The 24,880-nt window shown below is 60.4% G+C and overlaps 3 protein-coding genes across 11 annotated transcripts in view; 1 reads left to right on the plus strand and 2 right to left on the minus strand.

Annotated features, from left to right (window-relative positions):
* The window catches only part of PC (pyruvate carboxylase), a 101,880-nt gene extending 95,350 nt beyond the window's left edge, over positions 1-6,530 (plus strand). For all 8 annotated transcript variants that reach the window (XM_062195765.1, XM_062195766.1, XM_062195767.1 and 5 more), the window contains exons 11-21: positions 2,284-2,428; positions 2,660-2,749; positions 2,837-3,058; positions 3,385-3,541; positions 3,928-4,168; positions 4,253-4,502; positions 4,659-4,903; positions 4,990-5,169; positions 5,243-5,491; positions 5,662-5,802; positions 5,882-6,530. In XM_062195765.1, coding sequence (XP_062051749.1) covers positions 2,284-2,428; positions 2,660-2,749; positions 2,837-3,058; positions 3,385-3,541; positions 3,928-4,168; positions 4,253-4,502; positions 4,659-4,903; positions 4,990-5,169; positions 5,243-5,491; positions 5,662-5,802; positions 5,882-6,130 — 2,169 coding nt within the window. In that variant the 3' untranslated portion in view covers positions 6,131-6,530. The remainder of the gene's footprint in view (positions 1-2,283; positions 2,429-2,659; positions 2,750-2,836; positions 3,059-3,384; positions 3,542-3,927; positions 4,169-4,252; positions 4,503-4,658; positions 4,904-4,989; positions 5,170-5,242; positions 5,492-5,661; positions 5,803-5,881) is intronic.
* Positions 6,531-7,708: 1,178 nt separating this feature from the next.
* RCE1 (Ras converting CAAX endopeptidase 1) lies at positions 7,709-11,942 on the minus strand. 2 transcript variants are annotated; one of them, XM_062195771.1, is made up of 8 exons: positions 11,758-11,942; positions 11,569-11,671; positions 11,408-11,491; positions 9,899-9,977; positions 9,013-9,180; positions 8,839-8,910; positions 8,274-8,336; positions 7,709-8,035 (listed from the first exon to the last, which is right to left on the minus strand). In XM_062195771.1, the coding sequence occupies exons 1-8, from the start codon at positions 11,940-11,942 to the stop codon at positions 7,800-7,802; spliced, it is 990 nt and encodes a 329-aa protein (XP_062051755.1). In that variant the 3' UTR covers positions 7,709-7,799. The 2 variants fall into 2 exon arrangements, with proteins under 2 accessions (XP_062051755.1, XP_062051756.1); XM_062195772.1 differs by lacking the exon at positions 11,758-11,942 and having other exon boundaries at positions 11,408-11,487; positions 11,569-11,651.
* Positions 11,943-12,309: 367 nt separating this feature from the next.
* The window catches only part of TOP6BL (TOP6B like initiator of meiotic double strand breaks), a 96,536-nt gene continuing 83,965 nt past the window's right edge, over positions 12,310-24,880 (minus strand). The window contains exons 12-16 of the mRNA XM_062195966.1: positions 23,415-23,525; positions 20,937-21,035; positions 14,334-14,412; positions 12,444-12,571; positions 12,310-12,363 (exon numbers count right to left, since the gene is read on the minus strand). Of these exons, the coding sequence (XP_062051950.1) occupies positions 12,310-12,363; positions 12,444-12,571; positions 14,334-14,412; positions 20,937-21,035; positions 23,415-23,525 (471 nt within the window). The remainder of the gene's footprint in view (positions 12,364-12,443; positions 12,572-14,333; positions 14,413-20,936; positions 21,036-23,414; positions 23,526-24,880) is intronic.

The following is a 24,880-nucleotide window of genomic DNA, read 5'->3' on the forward strand; positions in this document are numbered from 1 at the left end:
CGGCTCCCTCGGTTCCCGGCTCCTTTTCCCGGCGCAGTTAGCGGCGGCGGCGGTGGTGGTGGTGGTGGTGGTGGCGGCGGCGACAGGCGGGCGGGTGCGCGCCGGCGGGCACGCGCGCCGCGGCCACGCACGTGGAGAGCGGACGGGGAGGGGCGCGCAGGGATCCACCCGGCCTGAGCCGGCTCCCGAGGTCACGGGGACACGCGGCCACTGCAGCGCCCACGGATGGCGCCCAGTCACACCCGAGGCCCGGGCCGGCGTGGGCCCGCCGCTCTGCCCCCCAGTACTGCCGCAGCGCACTCACCCTGGCACAGGCGCGCGCGCCCCCGGCCACCCTGGCGCCCCGGCATCCTGCACCGCACGGGTGCCCGCCGCGCGGCGCGAGCTCACTCTGCAGACCGGCAGACAAAGCGCCAGCTCGCGGGCCCCTTCACCATCTCCCAGAGACCGGGCCTTGTCACATGTCGCCGGGCACCCTCCCCAACACACCCACACGTCCCCACACACCCACACGTCCCCGCACCCACGGGCAGGGCCGAGCGCAAACCCGCACTGTCGCCAGGACCCTCGCGATCACAGACACGCTCTGAAGGTCATAACCGTTCCGCTTCACCGAGTCACGTGGAGGGTCCCCAACACGCAGGGGCCCTGAGCGGCGGGGGCGGGGGTGCACCCCCAGCCGGGCTACCGCGGGGTGGGGCCGAGAGGGCTCGGCCTCTGGGCAGGCGCCGCGCCCGCCCGCTCCTCCCTCCGGCCTCCGCCCGCGGCCCGATTGGTCGGCGCGCGGCTTCCCAGCAGGCCGGCGCCGCACGCTGCTGGGAGCGGTGCGTCAGGGGTCCGCGCGCTCCGGCCGCCCTCCCCGCGGGCCACTTCCCGGCGGAGCTGGGCGCGGAGACAGGGCGAGGGTTCCTGGCGTGAGGCGGGGTCTGCGCTTCCCGCCCCACCGGCCGGCTCGGCCCCCGGTCCCCGGTGGTGGGCAGCGCCCATGGGGAAGTCGCCGCCTCCCACGGCCTCCTCTCGTCCCCGGGCTGCCTGGGGATTCTCATCCTGCCGGGCATGGCAGCGGAGCGCAGCCCGGGGCGGACGGCCTCGCGCAGACCAAGGGCGGGGGACTGCAAGTACTTGTGCCCTCCGTAGGGTCGAGCGGAGAGGACCCCGCGGCCAGGCGCCTCGCTCCGGCACCGGGAGCCGCTCTTACAAAATGAGGGGACTGGATCCTGGCCCAGGTCAGCGCGTGTGCGGTGGCACCAGATGCTTTGCCTTCTCCGCACCGGAGACGTTTCACTCACCCTGAGCCTGTGTGCGCCCCGTGTGTGCTGCCTGGGATCGAGGTCCTCCGGAGCCGGGCACTCCCAGGGGAGGGCAGGTGGCCCAGGGACTACAGGAGCGCGGGTCCGGCAGGATGGGGCCCTGGGCCTCCGAGGCCCCCAGCCACCCGCCGTGGGGCTCTGGGTTCTCTCGGTGGCTTGAGTGGCTGCCTTAGACCCGTGCTTTGGCCCCGGGCGGAATGTCCCCATTTCCTGAGGGTAGGTGCTAGGCCGGCCAGGCGTGGGGGACTCTGAGCAGTGACTGTGTGTGGGATGCCCTGGGGAAGGCGCGCTGCCCGCCCACGGCCAGGCCATAGACTGTCCCCGAGGTCCCTACGTGGGGAGAAGCCAGGGCTGCAGCCGCACGTGGCGTCTGGGCCATGTGACCCCACCCAGGTCCTCTAGCGGATTCTCACGCTGTCCCTGGCCACTGAGAACTGAGGGCCCAGTGCTGGAGGCACAGAGACCCAGTCCCGACAGCAGCCGGGCAGGTGCGGGGCAGCACCAGGGAGGAGCCCGCGCACTTCCAGCAGGGACCCACAGGAAAGGCGGGAAGTGGAGGCGCTGGGGTGCCCGTGTGGGTAACCGTGCGTGGCAGGGCAGAGGAGGTGCCCAGAGGCAGCTCCCCCGCTGGGTCTGGCGCTGGAGCCGCAGGCCCCCTCCCTGGGCGAGGCCGTGGAGGTGGGGGCCGCAGTGTCAGGAGAGCGAGGTATGTGGGAAGCCAGAGAGGACAGGCCCCGGGGGGTGTCAGCATGGTGTGACCTGAGGGGACAGCGCCCGCTCCTGGCTGTGGGTCGAGGGCAGATGGAAGGGGTGGCATGCAGCACGCGGGGGGACAGCGAGGGCGAGGGGACTGCCACCAGCGTGCGGGTGCGGGGCGACATGGGGAGACGCCCAGGGAGGCCGGGAGCTGTGCGGGCCCCTCCTCTTCCTCCCTGGCTGCACAGTGACGCCCTCCCCCGCCTCTGTCCCGCAGACCAACATCCCCTTCCTGCAGAACGTGCTCAACAACCAGCAGTTCCTGGCGGGCATGGTGGACACCCAGTTCATCGACGAGAACCCCGAACTCTTCCAGCTGCGGCCCGCGCAGAACCGGGCCCAGAAGCTGCTGTACTACCTCGGTCCGCCCCCCCCCCCCGCCCCCTTCTCTCCCCCTCCTCGCTTCTGGTCTTGGAGACCCCTTTCCACTCACGTGGCCCCCAACGGTCTGCCCTGCCCGGACCCAGGAGGCCCTGGCTTTGGAGAGGCGAGGGTAGCTGGAGGACCGGGGATCCCAAAGCAGCGCCCCACCCTGAGCCCAGCTCTCCCAGACGCTGCCCGCCTGCCCTGAGCCGTGGCCACTCTCTCCCCAGGACACGTCATGGTGAATGGCCCCACCACCCCCATCCCCGTCAAGGCCAGCCCCAGCCCCACAGACCCTGTCGTCCCTGTGGTGCCCATAGGTAGGTGAGCTCCGTCCGGGCAGCACGGAGGGGACAGTGGAGGCTGCGCTCTGCAGGGCGGGCACCGACTCCCTGTCCCTGTGCCAGGCCCACCCCCCGCTGGCTTCAGAGACATCCTGCTGCAGGAGGGGCCCGAGGGCTTTGCGCGAGCCGTGCGGGACCACCAGGGGCTGCTGCTCATGGACACGACCTTCAGGGACGCCCACCAGTCGCTGCTGGCCACTCGCGTGCGCACCCACGATCTGAAGAAGATCGCCCCCTACGTCGCCCACAACTTCAACAGGCTCTTCAGCATGGAGAACTGGGGCGGTAGGCTGCTGGGTGGGACGCTGGACCGCGCCGGGCAGGAGAGGCTAGGAAGGTCGTCCTCGAGAAACCCAGAGCGGGGACTGGAGAAGGCAAACGCTGACCCCCACCTACCACGGTGCGGGCCTGAGGGGGCAGAGGCGCAGCTGTGCCCTGGGGTGCTCCGCACCGGGAGGAGCCGCCAGCGCCTAGACCGTTGTGGCACAGACACCGGAGGAGGGAGGGCGGGGAGGCTGCACGAGGGCACGGGGACCGTCAGCGGCGCGGCTGTGGGGCCGGCAGGGCCCCTGCCTAGCAGTGCTGAGCCGGGCGTCCTGGTCCCTGTGCAGGAGCCACGTTTGACGTCGCGATGCGCTTCCTCTACGAGTGCCCGTGGCGGCGGCTGCAGGAGCTCCGGGAGCTCATCCCCAACATCCCATTCCAGATGCTGCTGCGGGGAGCCAACGCCGTGGGCTACACCAACTACCCCGACAACGTGGTCTTCAAGTGAGCCGACTGCTGCTCCCCATGGCGGCTCAAAGCTGGGGCCCCGCAGGGCCGGTGGGGCTTCTCCATCCCTGTCTCACCGTGGGGCGGGTGGTGCCTGGGGGACACAGCTCGTCCGGGTGCACCTGCTGTGAGGGCCCTGCCCTCTGCCCCAGCACTGTGCCCCTGTGCAGGGCCGGTGGGGCCCCTCCATCCCTGTCTCACCGTGGGGCGGGCGGTGCCTGGGGGACACAGCTCGTCCGGGTGAACCTGCCTTGGCCCTCTGCCCCCATGCCAGGCCACTCCCTCAGACGTCACCCCCAGAGCAGCAGGGCGGGGACAGGAGTTAGTAAAGGGCCGTGTGTGTGTGTGGTGGGTGCTCACCCCGCGCTCTCCCACACATCCAGGTTCTGTGAGGTGGCCAAAGAGAACGGCATGGACATCTTCCGGATCTTTGACTCTCTCAACTACTTGCCCAACATGCTGCTGGGCATGGAGGCAGCGGGCAGCGCCGGGGCCGTGGTGGAGGCGGCCATCTCCTACACGGGCGACGTGGCCGACCCCAGCCGCACCAAGTACTCGCTGCAGTACTACATGGGCTTGGCTGAAGAGCTGGTGCGCGCCGGCACACACATCCTATGCATCAAGGTGCCAGGCCCCTGGCCCAGACCCTCTGCCCCCCATGGGCCCCCCACGGCACCCCCCTCACCGTCTCTGTCTTCCCCCTGCCAGGACATGGCCGGGCTGCTGAAGCCGGCGGCCTGCACCATGCTGGTCAGCTCCCTCCGGGACCGCTTCCCCGATCTCCCCCTGCACATCCACACCCACGACACGTCGGGGGCGGGCGTGGCAGCCATGCTGGCCTGCGCCCAGGCTGGGGCGGACATTGTGGACGTGGCGGCTGACTCCATGTCTGGGATGACCTCACAGCCCAGCATGGGGGCCCTGGTGGCCTGCACCAGAGGGACTCCACTGGACACAGGTAAGGACAGCAGCCCACGGGCGTGCCCTGGACTCTGCACTGTCCACAGCCCCAGCCGAGCCAGGTGCCTGCTCTGGCCTGGCCATCACCCCCCCCCCACTCCGGGACCTGCGCCGGCCGGGGGAGGAGCCCTCCTCTGACCCCGCCTCCCCGCAGAGGTGCCCCTGGAGCGCGTCTTTGACTACAGCGAGTACTGGGAGGGGGCTCGGGGCCTGTACGCGGCCTTCGACTGCACCGCCACCATGAAGTCCGGCAACTCGGACGTGTACGAGAACGAGATCCCCGGCGGCCAGTACACCAACCTGCACTTCCAGGCCCACAGCATGGGGCTGGGCTCCAAGTTCAAGGAGGTCAAGAAGGCCTACGTGGAGGCCAACCAGATGCTGGGGGACCTCATCAAGGTGAGGCGTCCCGTGCGCTCGGCTGCACCCACCCTGCCTCAGCCCCTCGGTGCCCGGCACCCTAACTCCCGGGGCCTTCTCCTCAGGTGACGCCCTCCTCCAAGATCGTGGGGGACCTGGCCCAGTTCATGGTGCAGAACGGGCTGAGCCGGGCGGACGCCGAAGCCCAGGCCGAGGAGCTCTCCTTCCCGCGCTCCGTGGTGGAGTTCCTGCAGGGCTACATCGGCGTCCCCCATGGCGGCTTCCCCGAGCCCCTGCGCTCCAAGGTAGGGCAGGCGCGCGGGATGAGGTCCGGGCGGGGAGCCCGCATCGGAGCCTGACCTCCTCTCTGCTCCCCAGGTGTTGAAGGACCTGCCCAGGGTGGAGGGGAGGCCGGGAGCCTCCCTCCCCCCGCTGGACCTGCAGGTGCTGGAGAAGGAGCTGGTGGAGCGGCACGGCGACGAGGTGACCCCAGAGGACGTGCTCTCAGCAGCCATGTACCCGGACGTCTTTGCCCAGTTCAAGGACTTCACTGCCACCTTCGGCCCCCTGGACAGCCTCAACACGCGCCTCTTCCTGCAGGGACCCAAAATCGCGGAAGAGTTTGAGGTCAGTGGTCTGGTGCTTGTCCACGCTGGGCCCCGGCGCTGCAGGGTCGAGCTGCTGCTGGCCTCCCGTGCCTTGGGAGCAAAAGGACACTGAGACGCCAGTGAGCTGGCCTCAGGGTGGGTGACGTCCCTGCGGCCCGGGCCCGCTCGGAGCTTCCTCGCCCTCTGCAGGTGGAGCTGGAGCGAGGCAAGACCCTGCACATCAAAGCCCTGGCCGTGAGCGACCTGAACCGGGCCGGCCAGAGGCAGGTCTTCTTTGAGCTCAACGGGCAGCTGCGGTCCATCCTGGTCAAGGACACCCAGGCCATGAAGGTGCGGCTCCCCAGGGTCGGCCGGGTGGTGGGGACAGACAGGCCTGCGGCCGGCGCCTCACAGCCCCTCCCATCCGCAGGAGATGCACTTCCACCCCAAGGCCCTGAAGGGCGTCAAGGGCCAGATTGGGGCCCCCATGCCAGGGAAGGTGGTCGACATCAAGGTGGCTGCCGGGGCCAAGGTGGCCAAGGGCCAGCCCCTGTGCGTGCTGAGCGCCATGAAGATGGAGACTGTGGTAACCTCGCCCATGGAGGGCACAGTCCGCAAGGTCCACGTGACCAAGGACACGACACTGGAAGGCGACGACCTCATCCTGGAGATTGAGTGATCTCGCCGGCGCCGGCACCCCGGCGCTCCCGTCTTCAGCAGCTGCGCTCGCAGGGCAGGCCCAGGCCAGCCCGTGCCGGACAGCGGAAAAGGCCTGGCCCCGGGCGAGGGCCTCACCTGGACCAGGGAAGACCCCGCCTGCAGGGGCCCCTCCCCGCCAGCCGGGCGTCCCGTCTCCGCTGGCAGGCGGCTCCTCACGTTCATCTCTTGCCAAATAAGGAATCTCTCATTGGAAACTACAGGGCAGGGGAGGGCGCCCAGGACCTGGGGTCCACCTTGTCACACCTGTGCGACCACAACCACCCTGAATCCTGAGCCTCTGGACCCTCTCCCCCAGGAGGGGCCTAAGCCCCAGGTCCTGGGAAATTCACTCAATAAAGCTGGCTTCCTCCTGCCCTCCACACCGGGTCCTTTGCAGCCCACCTGCTGCTCAGCGGAGGGCAAGGCCGTCCCTCAAAGCCCCGAGTGGGGCGGGCAGTTTTACCTCCGTCCTTGGAGGGCAGCGGGGGCTTGGGCTTCATCTCCCTCATGGACAGAGGTCACAGAGGGGAGATGTTCTGTCTTCGGACAGGCTGGTCTGCTTGGGGCCACCCCTCAGCTCCAGTTAGCCCAGGCGCCACATCCTGGTGGTGGGGGACCCTTGGGAGTGGAATCCAGCAGCTGTGTGTGCTGGTGGGAGGCTGGGGGCTGGAGGGGCCCTGGTTCGCAGCTGGTGTGACCAGCCCTCGGAACCCAGAGCCTCTGGTCTGTCTCCCCGAGGCGTGCCCCGCCCGCGTCACTGTACCGTGAGGTGGGGTGGAGAGGCAGAGGCAACGGAAGAGGTGGGCAGGCGGTTCCTAAGCTGGGGGGTGGGGGGCAGAACGGGAACCTGGTGGAGAAACACTGGCAGTCACCGGGATCCAGTCTCGGGGACCCACAGGTCACACTGAGCCAGGCCTCTCTGGACCTCAAGACCCAAGTGTACCCTCAAGCAGGCGCCACGCTCATCCCCGGCCCTGCACCGTCAGGGAACCCAGGCCCATGCAGGGGCTTCCTTTCCCCTTGGGGCCCCGCCTCCTCTTTAGTCTTCTGCTGGTGCTGGGGGAGGACCCACAGCCAGGCCCCACCCCTGAGGGCAGGTGAGCTGGGCTCATACCTAGTGCACCTGTGCTAGGATGTGGGGCGCCGCAGAGGCCAGGCCACTGGCTGGGACAGGTGTTCACACCCCAGGTTCCAGATGGGCCGACTGCCAAAGATCTGAGGCCGTGTTACCCAAGTTAAATCTCTTTAATATCCCAATACAAAGTCCTGATGCAAAAAGACAGTGAGAAAACCCTGGGAAATTGAGGGGAGGGTTTATAAATTAAGAAGAAGAAAAAAAACAACCCGAGCAGCTTTCCAGGCGCCGAGAGGCAGGGAGGCTGAGAGAAGCAGCAGTCGGGGGGGGGGGGGGGGGCACGGCCCCTCGGCCCCTCACTCCCAGCTGCTGCTCCGCCCCCTTTCAGAGGGCCATACCCTTTGGATATCCGCTCCCTTCTCTTGGTCCCTGGGATTCCACTAGCTCTGGCTTCAATCCCCTACAAAAATTCCTGAGATCTCGGGGACCCCAGCCAGCCCCTCCCCTGCAGTGCCCCTTGACGGGGAGGGGCCGGGAGCCCGTAGAGTTCGTAGGAGTGTGCGTGGGAGCGGGGTCAGGAGCACAGGGGGATCTCTGAGTTCCCGGCGCGCTGCAGGAGCACACAGAGGGGGAGGCTGCCGTAGAGCTTGGGGTCCGTGAGGGGCTGCAGCAGTAGCAGGAAGAGGCCCACACCCAGGGCGTAGCCGGCCAGCAGGGGCCGCCTCTGCGGGTGCTCCAGGGCTGCGCACACGGCGGGGAAGCCCATGTAATTGCAGAAAGAGTGGCAGAGAACCGGCCCGATCAGGTGTCCTGGGGGCAGACAGATTGCTTAGGGAGCAGCCCCAACGCCTAGGGCCCCGCGGGCCTGGTGACTGCATCTGCTGTCGCGGAGGCCAGTGCCCCCCCCCCCCCACGCCCACGGTCTCTGCCTCCTTCCCCTCACCGAGCTGAGGGCCTGGCTCAGCCGGTCCAAGGCTGTGACAGGAAACTTCCCATTCTCCACCCACTCCTTGGACCCTGAGCCCAGAGTCCAGGACCAAGAACCAACCTGTACGGATGAAGAGGAAGGCGGTGTAGGCACCAAAGACGGCCGTGTAGGAGAACTGGAACGCTGGGGACGGAGGCCGCGAGTGACCACGCCTGCACCCCCCGGCCGCACACCACCCTGTCCCCCACGAGTGACCACGACTGCACCCCCGGCCGGACACCACCCTGTCCCCCACGAGTGACCACGCCTGCACCCCCCGGCCGGACACCACCCTGTCCCCCACGAGTGACCACGCCTGTACCCTTGGCCGGATACCACCCCGTCCCCCGCGAGTGACCACACCTGCACCCCTCGGCCGGACACCACCCATCCCCCACGAGTGACCACACCTGCACCCCTCGGCCTGACGACACCCATCCCTGTGAGTGACCACGCCTGCACCCTCGGCCGGACGCCACCCATCCCCCACGAGTGACCACGCCTGCACCCCTCGGCCGGACACCACCCGTCCCCGGCAGCCACTCACGGCTGTCCTCTGCACCCCGACGCGAGGTCGGCCCCTCCAACACGAGCGCTCTGTTCCCAGGTCTCCCGGCCACAGCCCACGCCAGCGCCCCAGGCTCACCTGCAGACAGGAAGATGCTCCCCACGCTGCTCTGGCGGAAGCGCAGCTGCTCGATGATGTGGTGGAAGTGGGCTGGGAGGAAGCCGGCACCGCGTCACTCCCCTCCCAGCCGCCCCTCAGGGCCCGCCCCCGTGTACACTAGCAGCTTTGTAGGACCGGGCGGGATGCACTCACCAACTCCAAAGAAGAGCGGGCAGGTGAACACGGCGGGGCCCAGGCCGGTGCAGGGCGCCAGCATGGGCAGCATGCACGCCCGGAACACCAGCTCCTCCGTCAGCGGGGCGATCACCTGGTTCCGCAGCCAGCGCATGTCTGTGAGGCAGCGGGCCCAGGAGCGGGGAGCTAGAGGGGGTCAGGACTGCTGGTGAACAGTGGTGCCCTCCCGAACGTCGCCCTGGCCAAGCTCGGCTCAGGCACCAACGCTGCTGCCAATGAGAGTGGGGAGCAGGCGGCCAGACGCCGCAGACCCAGCACAGAGCGATGCTGAGACGCCCCATGGGGCCGCGCTGTCCTGCTGGGGAACTCGCGAACACGAAACCAGAGCCGTCTGGCCCGCATCAAGTACGCTGCGGCGCCTAAGGGACCCCTGGACGTCAAGAACCAATTCAGATGGGGCCGGTGCTGTGGCGTAGCGGGTAAAGCCTCCGCCTGCAGTGCCGGCATCCCATATGGGCTCTGGTTCTAGTCCTGGCTGCCCCACTTCCGATCCAGCTCTCTGCTGTGGCCTGGGAAAGCAGTGGAAGATGGCCCAAGTACTTGGGCCCCTGCACCCGCGTGGGAGACCTAGAAGAGGCTCCCGAGTCCTGGCTTCGGATTGGCTCAGCTCCAGCCGTTGTGGCCATCTGGGAGTGAACCAGTGGATGGAAGACCCCCCCCCCACCCCCGTATAACTCTTTCAAATAAATAAATAAATCTTAAAAAAAAAAAAAAACCGATTCTCAGAGGGCACGCAGCTCCACGCCCCCTCGCACAGAGGCGGAGTCTCTTCTGCCCGAGGGCCCACTGGCTCTCCTCCCCCACTGTCCTGCGCGGCCTGTGCCCACACTCCCTCAGGACTCACCCAGGACGACCTTCAGCCCGTCTGTGAGGTCACAGGGGCAGTCCATGGACAACTGCATCAGTGGGCCCAGGAAAAGGATCTGGAGAAACAGGAGCCTGAAATAAGGGCTCTGACCACCAGCGCCTCTGCCCAAACCTCGGAGCCTCGCGGCATCCCGGTCTCGGTCAGGATTCCTGGGGCCAGGCTCTCACCGGGACACGACCTGGACACAGGGGCCACAGGGGCGCGTGCTGTCAGCGCCACAGAGCAGGGAGGGGGGGCCGGGACACGACCTGGACACAGGGGCCACAGGGACGCATGCTGTCAGCGCCACAGAGCGCGGGGGGGGACACGACCTGGACACAGGGGCCACAGGGGCGCGTGCTGTCAGCGCCACGGAGCAGGGGTGGGGGGGCCGGGACATGACCTGGACACCGGGGCCACAGGGGCGCGTGCTGTCAGTGCCACAGAGCGGGGGTGGGGGGGCGGGACACGACCTGGACACCCGGGCCACAGGGGCGCGTGCTGTCAGCGCCACGGAGCGGGGAGGGGGGGCCGGGACACAACCTGGACACAGGTCACAGGGGCGCGTGCTGTCAGCACCACAGAGCGGGGAGGGGGCCGGGACACGACCTGGACACAGGGGCCACAGGGGCGCGTGCTGTCAGCGCCACGGAGCGGGGAGGGGGGGCCGGGACACAACCTGGACACAGGTCACAGGGGCGCGTGCTGTCAGCACCACAGAGCAGGGAGGGGGCCGGGACACGACCTGGACACAGGGGCCACAGGGGCGCATGCTGTCAGTGCCACAGAGCGGGGGTGGGGGGCCGGGACACGACCTGGACACAGGGGCCACAGGGGCGCGTGCTGTCAGTGCCACGGAGCGGGGGTGGGGGGCCGGGACACGACCTGGACACAAGGGCCACAGGGGCGTGTGCTGTCAGCGCCACGGAGCGGGGAGGGGGGGCCGGGACACGACCTGGACACAGGGGCCACAGGGGCACGTGCTGTCAGTGCCACGGAGCAGGGGGGGGGCGGGACACGACCTGGACACAGGTCACAGGGGCGCGTGCTGTCAGCGCCATGGAGCGGGGAGGGGGGGCCGGGACACGACCTGGACACAGGGGCCACAGGGGCACGTGCTGTCAGCACCACCGAGCAGGGGGGGGGGGACACGACCTGGACACAGGGGCGCGTGCTGTCAGCGCCACGGAGCAGGGGGGGGGCCGGGACACGACCTGGACACAGGGGCCACAGGGGCGCGTGCTGTCAGCACCACCGAGCGGGGGGGGGGACACGACCTGGACACAGGGGTGCGTGCTGTCAGCGCCACGGAGCGGGGGGGGGGGCCGGGACACGACCTGGACACAGGGGCCACAGGGGCGCGTGCTGTCAGCACCACCGAGCGGGGGGGGGGACACGACCTGGACACAGGGGTGCGTGCTGTCAGCTCCACGGGGGGGGGGGCCGGGACACGAGCTGGACACAAGGGCCACAGGGGCACGTGCTGTCAGCGCGGCCAGCACTCACCATGGTCAGCAGCAGGGGCAGCAGAGCCGCTGGGAAAATGCCCTCCAGCCTCACGCCCATCAGGGTGAGCAGGGATGTGCCTGGCTGAGCCACAGGAAAGGGGGCGTCAGCCCGGCTCCCTCCTCGAGGACCCCCGCCCCGCCCGCCCCGCCCCTTCGCACCTGGATGCCCGTGAGCTCCCGCCAGAGCAGCACGCAGAGCGGAGACAGGCTGGACACCACCAGGACGCTGGTGAAGCGCCGCTTGATGACGGCGGGGTGGTCCCTAGGAGCGGACGCCGAGCTCGGAGGTCGCCACCGCCCCCGCCGCGGCCCCGCCCCCGGCCCGCCCCGCGCGCGCAGCGTCCTCACCTGGGCAGCTCGCTCTTCCAGACGTACAGGCTGCCCACGTAGGAGCAGGCGAGGCTGAGGCAGGAGAACACCGACACCCAGCAGCACAGCCCGGGGCCCGCGCCGCCCAGCGCCGCCGCCTCGGGCTGTCGCTCCGGCCGCGACACCGACAGCAGGCGCAGCCCGTCCCCGCCCAGCGCCGCCATCGCGCCCGCACCCGCGGCGCGCAGCAGTGACGCGGCCCCGCGGAAGTGCGGTGACGTCAGGCGGTGCGGCCCGCCCCGCCCCCGGGCCACCTGGCCCTCGGCCCCGCCCCCTGACCGGCCCGCCCCTCGCCCGGGCCACCCGCCCCGCCCCGCCCCCGGGTCATCTGGCCCCGCCCCGGCCCGCCCCTCTTCGGGCCCGGCCCCGCCCCCGGCCCGTTCGGGCCCGCCCCGACCCCGACCCCGGCCCTTCGGCCCCGCCCCCGGCCCGTTCGGCCCCCTGGTTCAGAGAGGCGGCCGCGGCGTGCGGAGCAGCTTTATTGAGGCTCGGACGGCGCCGATCGCGCGCGGCCCCGGGGACGCGCCCCGCTCAGGGACGCAGCCACTCGGACAGATTGGAGACCTCCCGCAGCCACAGCGCCTCCTGCGGGAGCAGAGGGGCCCGGGTGAGGACCCCCGGGGGCGGCCCGCTCCGCGCCCTCCCCGCGCGGCCCCCGCTCCTACCTCCAGGCCGCGCCCGGGGCTCGGCGCGCCCGGGGCCGGGGCCGCGCAGGGCTCGGGGCGGCGCGTGGCCGCTGCCGCCGGGCTCGGGGCTCGCGTCTCGTCCACGCCCGTCTTGAGCCTCTTGTTCTCTGCGAGGAACGGCCCCACTGCAGCGCACTCGTGTGGCCCGGGCCGGACTCGCGTGGCCCGGGCTTCGCGGGGGCGCGGGTGCCGAGCAGCTGTCCCGGCCCCTGTCCCGCGGCCTTGAGCAGGCCGAGGCTGCACGCGGGCCTGGGGAGGGGCAGCTGGGGCCGCCGCCCGTTCTGGGGTCCGCGCTGTCGGGCCGCCCCGCCCCCTTTCCCGCTCCCTTCGCGCTGGGCAGGGCCTGGGGGCTGCTTTCCCGGCCGGACAGGAGGTGGCCAGGGCCGGGGGCGGGACAGACGCCGCCCACCCTCTGGGGGCGGGAGGGCTCCCTGGGGAGACGCCTGAGCCGGGCTTTGAAGGATGAAGGGAGCCTTCGTGCACCGCATCCAGCGGCACCCACACGAAGGCCCCACTGCGCCCACGGCTGAAGGCTGGAAGTGGATTGTTCCCGTGGGAGTAAGGAGGCGGCCAGTGCGGGGTTGCCGGGGGTGGGGCTGGGCCCGCCAGGGGTCGGAGGTGCTCGTGGGGAGCCGGAGGCCTCGCAGCCGGCCGAGAACTGGTAGCCACACAGCGGCAGCGGCGCCGCTGACCGGGCCGGAGGCGGAGGGAGAGGAGCTGATCGTGGTCGGGGGTTGAAGCGGGCCCTCGTGGGAAGTCAGGAGGGAGTGGCTCCTGGCCAGGGCTCCAGAGGCAGGGAGCAGGGGAACCGGGGGAGTCTGTCAGTCTCGGATAGAGATGTCAGCTTGGGGATGAAGAGGACTTTCCCGGCGAGACGCCTTGCCATGTCAGAGGCCACAGGGGAGGCAGCTGACCACGTGAAACCCCGCATGTGGCGAGGCCAGCACCCCAGGGCGCCCACAGAAGGGCCTGGGTTCCGTGTGCATCCCTCTGCTCACTGCACGGACACTGAGCTGTAGGCGGCGCACTTACATCTATCAAACCTCAGACTTGAATGTACAGCGCGCCTGCTGTGCACGGGCCTCCGCTGGGGACTTCAGCAACTGCCTCCTACCCCAACATGTGACACACGGCGCGATGGCAGACTGACTCGGGCGCCGTGCCGTGGCAGCTGTCTCCGAGGGGCTGAAGTCACTCCCGCGCTCCGTCCAGCCCTGTCCTGCCTCTAAGGGGCTGAAGTCACTCCCACACTGCGTCCAGCCCGGGCCCTGTCTTGTCCGAAGGACTCGGGACCTGCGGGAGGGCTGTTGGGTTCAGTTCTGGCTCTGATGTTCTAGCTCGTGGCCCCGGAGTTCACGGACATCTCTGGGCCTCTTTCCTCACCCGTGAGATGAGAGTGAGAACAGAACCTATACGTCACAGCAGTCATGACAGACTTTGAAAGCTCCGGGCAGAGCCTGGCACCAGCCAGCTGTCAGTGACTACGCGAGCGCTGCTGTACCCTGGCTGTGGGGGCCCTGCAGCTGTTCAGCTGTTGGGGAGGGACATGGCCTCAGTATAATTGCCCGAGGTACCTGGCTTGGGGCAGCTCCGGAGCTGAAACGGAGTAGTAACTAAAACCAGGAAGAGCTGCCGGCGTGGCACGAACGACGGAGAAAAGATGTGAAGGAACCGGCGGGAATCCAGGCCCTGAGCCTGCTCATTACCCCCTGCACCCGCTATGCCCAACACGCGCTGCTTACCTGTGACTGCACAAACCGTACTGGGAATTTGCAGTCCTAGCTTTTGGGAGGGAATGCCACATGGGTGGTGGGAGCCAAAGGAGTTTGAAAGACAAGTCAGGACCCACCTGAGCAGCGAACACCTTACCTGCAAAGCATTCTGGGCGGATGTTCTCACGAGCAGCCTCGGTCCTCGGGGCTGAATCCTCTCCCTCTGGGCTCGGCTGCTTAAGAAATGAGAAGTCCCAAGTGAGCTTTGCAAAAGCACGAACTTGAGACCTAGTGACCGGACGTGGCTGCAGAGCTGTGCTGGTCGCTCTCCCGGGGCTGTCCTCCTCCTTCACCTCCTGCGGGCGCACTCTGCCCCCCACTCCTGAGGGCCCTTTTGCAGCTCTGGCCACTGCTGGGTCTCCTTCCTTTTCCACGCTGCCAACACGTAACCTACCACCCGCCCCACTCCTGCTGCTCGGAAGCAAGGCCTGTACGTGCCTGCTCGTCACTGTTAACGTGCGAACGTCCACTGTCTCACCCGGAACTCCCCACGCCCGTGTCTCCTGACAGCCAGCAGAGTGCCTTACAGGGTCAGCGAGTGACTGGCGGTAAACCTGGGAGGCCGCAGGGCACATGGTGTAGCCCACAGGAGCCTTTCAGAACCTTCTACTCTGGTTCATCCAATCTGCACAGAGAACAGGTACTGGGACCAGGACCCAGTCCTCACTGCTCCTTATTTTATAGAAATGTAGAAAATAGGTTTCTCCAGCAAAATCAGAAGTGTGTGCTTCAAAGGACATTACGAAAAACTGAAAAAACTCCTAAGAGTAGAAGAAAATATTTTCAAATCATACGTATTAAGGTACTTTTATCTTGGGTAAAGAACTACTAAAATTCAACAATAAAAATCCAATTAAAAACGGGAAAGGATCTTAATGGGCACTTCTTGAAAAAGATATACAAATGGCTAAAAGCACGTGACAGGACGCTGAACATTACTATTAATCAGAGAAATGCAAATCGAAACCAGCACTACCACCTTATACTCTCTAGGAAGGCAACAGAATCTCCTGAGGAGGATGTGGAGAAACCAGGACCGAGACAGAGTGCCGGCAGGAACAGAACACTGCAGAAGCTCCTCAAAAAGTTCAACATAGGAGCCTGCGTTGTGGCACAGTGGGTGGAGCCCCGGCTGCTCCACTTCCAGTCCAGCTCCCTGTTAATGCACCTGGGAAGGCAGCAGATGACCCAGGTGCTGGGGCCCTGCACCCATGTGGGAGACCTGGATGGAGCTCCAGGCTCCTGGATTCAGCCTGGCCCAGCCCCAGCCCTTGTGGGCATTTGGGAAGTGAGTGAGTCTTACTCTGCCAGTCAAATGAATAAGTACATCTTTAAAAAATAAAGCTGAACACAGAGATACGCTATGACCTAGCAATGTCGCCCCTAGATACATATCCAGAGAATATAGACACAGGCCCCATAACAGCGTTCATGGCAGTATTGTTTGTATTAGCTGAAAAGTGGGAAAAATTCAAGTGTTCAACAACTGATGAATGGATAAATAAAATGTGAGATATTCATATAATGGAACATGACGCAGTCACAAAAAAGGATGTAGTGCTATTATATGATATGTACCTTGGAAACATGTTGAATGCAGGAAGCCACATACTACATGGTTTCATTTTTACAAAATATTCAGAATAGGCAAAGCCAGGGATACAGAAAGTAGATTAGTGGTGGCCAGGGGTGGGAGGCGGAGGGGTGCTGGAGCTAACTGCTAATGGTGTTGGTTTCGTTTGGGGTGATGGACGTGTTCTGAAACTAAGTGATGGTAGTTGCATGACACGGTGAATTTACTGACAACCACTGAACTGGACACTTCAAAATGGACAATTTTACAGTGTATAAATTGTATCTCAAGTATTCTACCATGTATTGTTTACTAAAACAAGTTTTAATTTCTTTTTTTTTATTTTATTTTTATTTTTTATTTTTTTTTTATTTTTGACAGGCAGAGTGGACAGTGAGAGAGAGACAGAGAGAAAGGTCTTCCTTTTGCCGTTGGTTCACCCTCCAATGGCCGCCGCGGTAGCGCGCTGCGGCCGGCGCACCGCGCTGTTCCGATGGCAGGAGCCAGGTGCTTCTCCTGGTCTCCCATGGGGTGCAGAGCCCAAGCACTTGGGCCATCCTCCACTGCACTCCCAGGCCACAGCAGAGAGCTGGCCTGGAAGAGGGGCAACCGGGACAGGATCGGTGCCCTGACCGGGACTAGAACCCGGTGTGCCGGCGCCGCAAGGCGGAGGATTAGCCTGTTGAGCCACGGCGCCGGCAAGTTTTAATTTCTGAGTAATTACATTCTAACTAACACTGAAAGGGCAGACAGCCTTAAGGAAATGAAGGAAAACAGTATTAGGAGACTTCCCAACTTTCTTTGATAAAGCATTTTTAAAATTTATTCATTTGAAATGCAGAGCGAAAGCGGGAAACAGAGATCTTCCATCTGCTGGTTCACTCTCCAGATGCCTACAACAGTCAGGGCTGGGCCAGGCTGAAGCCAGAATCCAGGAACTCCACCCAGGTTTCCCAGATGGGCGGCAGAAACCCAAGTGCTTGGGCCATCACCTGCTGCCTCCCGGTGTGTGTTAGCAGGAAGCTGGACTGGAGTGGATTTGAGCGTTTACCCCAGGCACTCTGATACGGGATGCAGGCATCCCAAGCAGTGGGTAACTTGGTGTGCTACAATGCTTACCCTCAGTTTTTAAAAATTCACTCTAATCTGAAAACTCTCAATAGATACACCTTTCTCCTATCCTTGGTCTTGCCAAGGAACGAGCCGCGTTGGGATGTAAGCTCTGAGCCTCAGAGGACTTCCCCTTCATTCGCATCTGGGCCCAGAAGAGACAGCCCCGTGCCCAGGATACACCTCCTTGGAGCCCACCCTCACCCCCCGGGAAACAACGCCTTTCCTGGGCAGCCGCCGCCCTGTCGCAGCTTCAGCTCAGTTCCACCCACGTCTGTAACACCAAGCCCACTCTGGTCCAATACTCAGGCTGGAGTCCGTGCTCACGTGGCCTTTCCCAGAATGCTTTCTATAAAATGCTAAACACGTTTCCCCTTGCTTCTTCCATTTCTCCGTGAACACTGTGGGTGGTGTGCTGTTCCACCTTCCTGTTTGGAAATGGAAACAGGAACTGGCCCAGAGCTGGAAGAATCTTGACTCGCCATGCTCAATCTTGTAGTTCTTCGCTGACACCACTGGGTGTCTCTCTTAAGCCACTAACAAGTTAGCTATCCCTGAATGGCCATTACCAAAGGAAACATGGGCCCTCCTGGATGGCCCCAATCTCTCTCAGTCCCTGGACTTAGCTTCCAGTCCTACATGGTAGCAGTGTTAGGCTCAGGAGCCAGGAGGTCTCAATACACATCCTCAGCTGTAAAACTATGATCTAACTAGAAACATCTTTACAGACATTAATGTGCAAACCCTTGCACAGGTTGGGGGCTTCCTCCCAAGCCCTGTGACCTCTGGTGAGACCCTGAGGTCGTGAGCCATCTGCCAGGGGAGCTCGGCTATGGGTAGCCCTGAAGCTGTCGGCCATCACTGCAGCCAGAGAACTGGGTGAAAGAGGTCACATCCTTATCTGGGATATCAGAGAAGCTCAAGCAAAGAACTTCACAGGCTGAAAGACCCCTAGGCCCTGGGTCCTATAATGGTCCATGACTTACCCTAAACCTAGCCCCAGAAAGCTGAAGACGTGGATAGCTGCAGTACTCCCACCATGTCCAAGTTACAACCCCAGAACCTGTGACCGTGAGCTTATCTGGGAAAAGGGTCTTTGTGGATATAATGGACAATCTTGAGATTGGATCATCCTGGACTTGGGGTGAGCCTCAAGTCCAATGACAGATGTCCTTAAAACGCAGAGGGAGATTTGAAAGATACATGGGGAAAGGCTAAAGATGGAGGTACAGACTGGAATTACGCAAACCGCAGCCCAAGGAACATTTCCCACCAGAAGCTGGAAGAGGCCAGGAAGGGTTTTCCCCTCCCACCCTTGGGGGAAACGTGGCCCTGCCAACACCCTGGTTTTGGACTTGTGGACTTGAGAACTGTGAGAGAATAAGTGTGTTGTTTTTGAGTCATCACGATGATGGCCGTTTCTTACAGAACCCCTAGAGGCTGACACGATGGGTGTTGGCTTTATTTGCTCAAGGTCTGGGCAGCAGCCCTCCAAGTTCAAGGGAAACTGGCCAGAGTATTTGCAGGGAACCAGGTGAAAGGAACAGCAGACCTATTCCAAGGAAAATGCGCCGTAGAAGGGACATAGAGCCATGAAAAAGGTGTGGTCAAGGGTGCACTTACAAGCAGGTTTCCGCTGGCTTTGCCTTTTGAGCTACACCAAAGAGGAGGATGGGCAAATCCATGGGATGCCATGATCCTTGGGTGCCAAGACACCAAAACTTGCTCATCCAATCAGGCAGTAGAGATAGGAGGAGAAAAGATGTAGAGGAGGTGCTGCAGACCGTTATGCTCTCAGACACGGGCCCATAATTCTTTAATAACAACTCCGTTGCTGTATAACTGACAAGCTGTGTGTGTTTGTGCTTGTGTGTGTAAATAAAGTGCAGACTTCAGTTCTGACATACGTACATACTTGTGAAACATCACCACATCAAGATAAACTTCCATCTGCTGGTTCACTCTCCAAATGCCTACAACAGGACTCAAACCAGCGCCCACATGAGATGCCAGCATCACAGGCGGTGGCTTTACCTGCTGCGCCACAGCGCCGGCCCTATGCATCTTTTTCTCTCCTTGAGACTCGTTTTATGGGGGCTGGCGATGTGACACAGTGGGTTCAGCCTCTGCCCGCAATGATGGCTGGCATCCCACAGGAGTGCCAGTTTGAGTCCTGGTTGTTCCACTTTGGATCCAGTTTTCTGTCAATGCACCTGGGGAAACCCAGGAAGACGGACCAAGTGCTTGGGCCCCTGCCACCTGTGTGGGAGATCCAACAGGGTTCCAGGCTCTTGGCTTCAGCCTGGCTCAGACCTGGCTATTGTGACCATTTGGGGAGTGAATCAGTAGTTGGAAAATTTCTGTGTCAACCTCTCTTTAATTCTGACTTTCAAATACATAAATATAACATATATAAAAACATTTTTTAAAAAAATCTTCTTTTATATTGAAAGTGGAATTCTTGAAGATTGCATATAGTTGGCTCTTGTCTCCTTATCCAATCTAACAACCTCTGCTTTTTAATTGAATTGTTTAGACCACTTAAACTTATTGTAATAATTGATATGGCAGGGTTCAAATATATCATTTTTTTCTTTTTTTTTTTAAACTTATATTTTATTTATTTTTATTTATTTATTTATTTTTTTGACAGGCAGAGTGGATAGTGAGAGAGAGAGAGACAGAGAGAAAGGTCTTCCTTTTTGCCGTTGGTTCACCCTCCAAAGGCCGCTGTGGCTGGCGCATCTCACTGATCCGAAGCCAGGAGCCAGGTGTTTCTCCTGGTCTCCCATGGGGTGCAGGGCCCAAGGACTTGGGCCATCCTCCACTGCCTTCCCGGGCCATAGCAGAGAGCTGGACTGGAAGAGGGGCAACCGGGATAGAATCCAGTGCCCGAACCGGGACTAGAACCTGGTGTGCTGGCGCCGCAAGGTGGAGGATTAGCCTGTTGAGCCATGGCGCCAGCCCGCATGCTTTATCTTATTCATACCTCAAAACAATTATTTTAGGTATACATCACTCCTACTTTACTGATACAGAGGAGGCCAAAGTATGGTGCAGCAGGTTAAGCCGCCACCCGCAGTGTCTGCATCCCATACTGGAGTGCCAGTTTGAGCTGCTCCACCTCCACTCCAGCTCTCTGCTAATGCTCCTGGGAAAGTAGTGGAAGATGGCCCAAGTGCTCTGGGGCCCTGCCACTCACAGCGACTGGTATCTAATTCCTGGCTTCTAGCTTTAGCCTGACCCAGCTCCAACCCCAGCTATTGCAGCCCTTTCATGAGTGAACCAGAGATCTCTGTCTCTCCCCACTGCCCCCCACTACGCCCCATCACTCTGCCTTTCAAATAAATAAATAACATTTAAAAAAAAGAAACTGGCCGGCGCCGCGGCTCACTAGGCTAATCCTCCGCCTTGCAGCACCAGCACACCGGGTTCTAGTCCCGGTTGGGGCGCCGGATTCTGTCTCGGTTGCCCCTCTTCCAGGCCAGCTCTCTGCTGTGGCCAGGGAGTGCAGTGGAGGATGGCCCAAGTGCTTGGGCCCTGCACCCCATGGGAGGCCAGGAGGAAGCACCTGGCTCCTGCCTTCGGATCAGCGCGGTACGCCGGCCGCAGCGCACCAGCCACAGCACACCAGCTGCGGCGGCCATTGGAGGGTGAACCAACGGCAAAAAGGAAGACCTTTCTCTCTGTCTCTCTCTCTCACTGTCCACTCTGCCTGTCAAAAAAAAATTTAAAAAATTAAAAAAAAGAAACTGAGGCTTTAAAATGTTAAATAACTTCCACATGAATGCCAACAACTAGTTAGTGGCAGAAGTAGAATTCAAGCCATGCCTACCTGGGCTCCTAGCCCCTGTAGAACACTATGTCTCACACAGTTTTTCTAAATCCCAGACTTCCTTGCTGAAAGACTAACCTCAGACTGTGGGATCTGAGGCACCCGTGTCTACGCTGATTCAGAACCTCACAGAGCAACATGGAAGGTTTCTACCGGAGTGCTGGTTCTTACTTCACATTTACCTGCTTCCTGTCACATGGGCCATGGTGAAGAAGTCGGTGCTGAGTGATCTCATGAAATACTTCGTGCAGTTTGGTCCCAAACTCCTGTGTGTCAGCTGCCTAAAATGAGACAGAGAGAGAACGCGCTGAGTCCCAGTCCTGGAAACCCAGAGGGACTATCACAGGAAGTTTATACGGCGGAAGCAGAAGGCAGATAGGAAGGTAGAACACTAACATCCCTCTCATTGTTGGAAGTTTCCTTAGTCTCCCTAGAGGCAGGAGAGATAGAAAGAAGGCCTGGGAAACTTGCCACGAGACGGGGAGTGTGGATCGTGTATGCCTTCCCATTTCTGTCACCAAGCAAGAACCTTCAAACCAGGGCTTTCCCCCTATCTCTGCAGGAGGAGGTAAGTGTCCCAGAGAGCTGTCTGTTCCTGAGGGGGTCATATAAACGGTTCTGTAAAATAAACTCCCAGAGGGCACAGATTCTACTGGACAGCAGAGGCTGACTGAAGAGCTTTTCCTCAGATAAGACCTTTACAAATGACAGGAACAAAAGAATACCGTTTCACCCACAGTGAATGGGTAAAAGCATTCTGTTTTTTAATACACAATGTTAGAGTTAAGGGGGACCAGAGTAATCACCTATACAACACACTAATGTTATAGATCAGAGATTCAGACACATGAAGGAGAAGTGACCCAGTCAAAACCTCACGGCTAATTAGTACAAAAGCTAAGGCCTTAATGCATATCTTGGAATTCCTAATAAGGTATTCTCCCCCACTCTGAGTAACCCACATAACCCAGAAAGTTGAAGCAATGATAAAATACACTAACTTATAAAGGTATTTTACTCCTTAAAAAAATGTAAAGATTTATTTCTTTATTTGAAAGGAAGGTAGAGTTACACAGAGAGACAGAGAGATCTTCCATCTGCTGGTTCACTCCCCCAAATGGCCACAACAGTCAACAGTCAGGGCTGGGCCAGGCTGAAGCCAGGAGCTTCATCTAGGTCTCCCATTGACCCAAGCACTTGGGCCATCTTCTGTTGTTTTCCCAGGCATATTAGTAGGGAGCTGGGTTGGAAGTAGAGCAGCTAGGACTTGAACCAGTGCCAAAATGGGATGCTGGCGACACAGGTGGTGGCTTAACTCATTATGCCACAACACTGGCCCTGGTATTTAACTCTTTGATCCAGTTAACTCCACTTATAGAAACTTATTCTGAGAAATAATTCACAAGACAACATCACACAAGGGTATCAACTGAAGCATTATATCAGGAGGAATGTAACCAGCTTAAATGTCTAACATTAGATGAATGGTTTAGATTAAAATGACATAGTAGAATATTGATTAACCAAAACAAAATCCCAAGACTGTTGAAATGGAAAATGTCAACTTAAATATTAAAATGGAATGTTCTCATGGCAACTATTAATATGAAAAATTATAAACTATAGTGACAAAATTAGTTATTTAAAATTTTGTGTTATCTTTTTAAGGAAAGACATGCATAAAAATGAAGCACCAGGGGCCAGTGTTGTGGCACATTTGGTTAGGCTGCCACCTGCAATGCCGGCATCCCATGTGAGTGCAGGTTGGAGTCCTGGCTGCTCTACTTCCAGTCCTGGCTTTGGTGTGGCCATTTGGGGAGTGAACCAGTGGATGGAGGATATTCTGTGTAAAAATACAGCACACACTTAGCCCTCACCTTCATGATAACCCTGTGAAGAAGGATTTTTTTTTACAATTTGTAGATGGGCTCAGAGAAGTTAAATACAGGCTAAATCTACATAGCTAGTGAGTAAATGAGTCATGATTTGAACCCAAGCCTCTGATTCCCAAACTCTGCCCCGTGCATCCTGTCACATACATGTAATACTTAGGGTTGCTCAGTTATTCCCAACATGCTGTCACATGAGACAGCAGAGCGTTCCCCAACAAGGCACTGGGATTCACTGATCTAACCCTAGCGTGGCTCTTAAGTAGCTGTGTGACCTAAAGGAAACAGACATCTTAAAGAACTTGTATTCTCATTGACAAAATAGTATACATACTACTATACAACCAGCAAATATTTCTGATAACATTTAGGCCTGATAGCAAGATAGGTAACTGGGGGCTGGCGCTGTGGCATAGTGGGTAAAGCCACTGCCTTCAGTGCCGGCATCTTATATGGGCGCCAGTTCAAGTCCCGGCTGCTCCACTTCTGATCCAGCTCTCTGCTGATGGCCTGGGAAAGCCATGGAGGATGGGCCCTGCACCTGTGTGGGAGACCTAAGGAAGCTCCTGGCTCCTGATCAGCGTATCTCCAGCTGTTGCAGCCATCTGGGGAGTGAACCAGCAGATTGAAGACCTCTCTCTCTGCCTCTGCCTCTGCCTCTCTGTAACTCTACCTTTCAAAAAAAATAAATACATCTTTTAAAGAAAAAGACAGGTAACTGAATGCCATTAAAGCCCTGGTACCTTTAAGCCGCCACAGTCCCCTGCTAACCTGAAGGGCCTGGAGACAGGTCTTTCGGAAGCTGCTGTCGGTACTCCCAGTCACAATGGTGAGGATGGAATTCACAGCCACAGAGAGGGAGGCCTTCAGTTTCTGCTGGCTCTGGGGGACACAAAGAAGCATAAAGGGTGAGACTGCATAGTTCCAAGTTGCTGGCTCAGAGAATCCCAAAGGAGCCAGAGATCCAGTCTGAGCAGGATTTCATCCTTCTCCCCCACTCCACTCTGGCCCCAGAAAAAACACTGAGATCATAATATAGCTTCATATCATGACCCTTAGGGCTTATAAATTTTTTTTGAGAGACAGAGAGAGAGAAAGAGAGGGAGAGGGAGAGGGAGAGAGAGAGAGGGAGAGAGAGAGAGAAGGAGGGAGTGGGAGAGGGAGAGGGAGAGAGAGAGAGACAGAGAGAGAGACAGAGACAGAGAGGTCTTCCATTCACTGGCTCACTCCCCAAATGGCTACAATGGCTGGAGCTGTGCCAATCCAAAGCCAGGAGCCTGGAGTTTCCTCCAGGTCTCCCACATGGGTGCAGGGCCCCAAGGCCTTGGGCCATCTTCCACTGCTTTCCCAGGCCACAGCAGAGAGCTGGATCAGAAATGGAGCAGCTGGGTCTCAAATTGGTGCCCGCCCATATGGGATGTTGGCACTGCAGGTGGCGGCTTTACCTGCTACGCCACAGTGCCGGCTCTGGATTACAAACATTTTCAAATGCTCTCTCCTTTCATAGACATAACTAATTGCCACAGATGCATTCAGAAAAGATAAGCAGTAAGGCATTAATCAATAGAATATACTATTTTAAAAAAAGGAAAAGCTTTAAGTTTTGTTCTCTTTGTTTGTTTTTTTTTTCCCCTGAAAAGAAGGTCAAATGGAGTTTTAAAAAAAAGGATGGAGGAATTGAGCAAAGTAGGAAGAGAAAGCATTGGGACTGGTGTTGTTAACAGCAGGTTAAGCTGCCACTTGTGAAACTGACATCCTGTACTGAGTGCCAGTCTGAGTCCCAGCTCCTCCACTTCTAATCCAGAGTCCTGCTGATGCCCCCAGGAAGGCAGAGGAGGGTGGCTCAAGTTCTTGGGCCCCTGCCACCCATGTGGGAGACCTGGATGGAGTTCCTGGTTCCTGGCTTAGTCTGGCCCAGCCCTGGCTGTTGTGGCCATTTGGGAAGTGAACCAGCAGATAGAAAAGTGCACTGTGCATGTTTCTCTCTCTCTCTCTCTTTCATGCTCTGTGTTTCAAATGTATAAATAAATCTTAACAAAAAAAGCCCTGGTATGAAGAATTAGGAGATGGGAGAGGACTGTAAAGTTTAGTGAAGCAGCAGCTCCAGAAGTATGTGTGGGAAAGGGAGACACAGAGATAAGGCCCAGGCACAGCACCACCGATTTTCCACTATTATTTCTGTCCCTGTTTATTCAAATCCATCCACTAGGAGGGAAGACTGCACAGGCTGATTTAGT

Source organism: Lepus europaeus, chromosome 7, assembly GCF_033115175.1.
Source record: "Lepus europaeus isolate LE1 chromosome 7, mLepTim1.pri, whole genome shotgun sequence".
Lineage (NCBI taxonomy): Eukaryota > Metazoa > Chordata > Mammalia > Lagomorpha > Leporidae > Lepus > Lepus europaeus.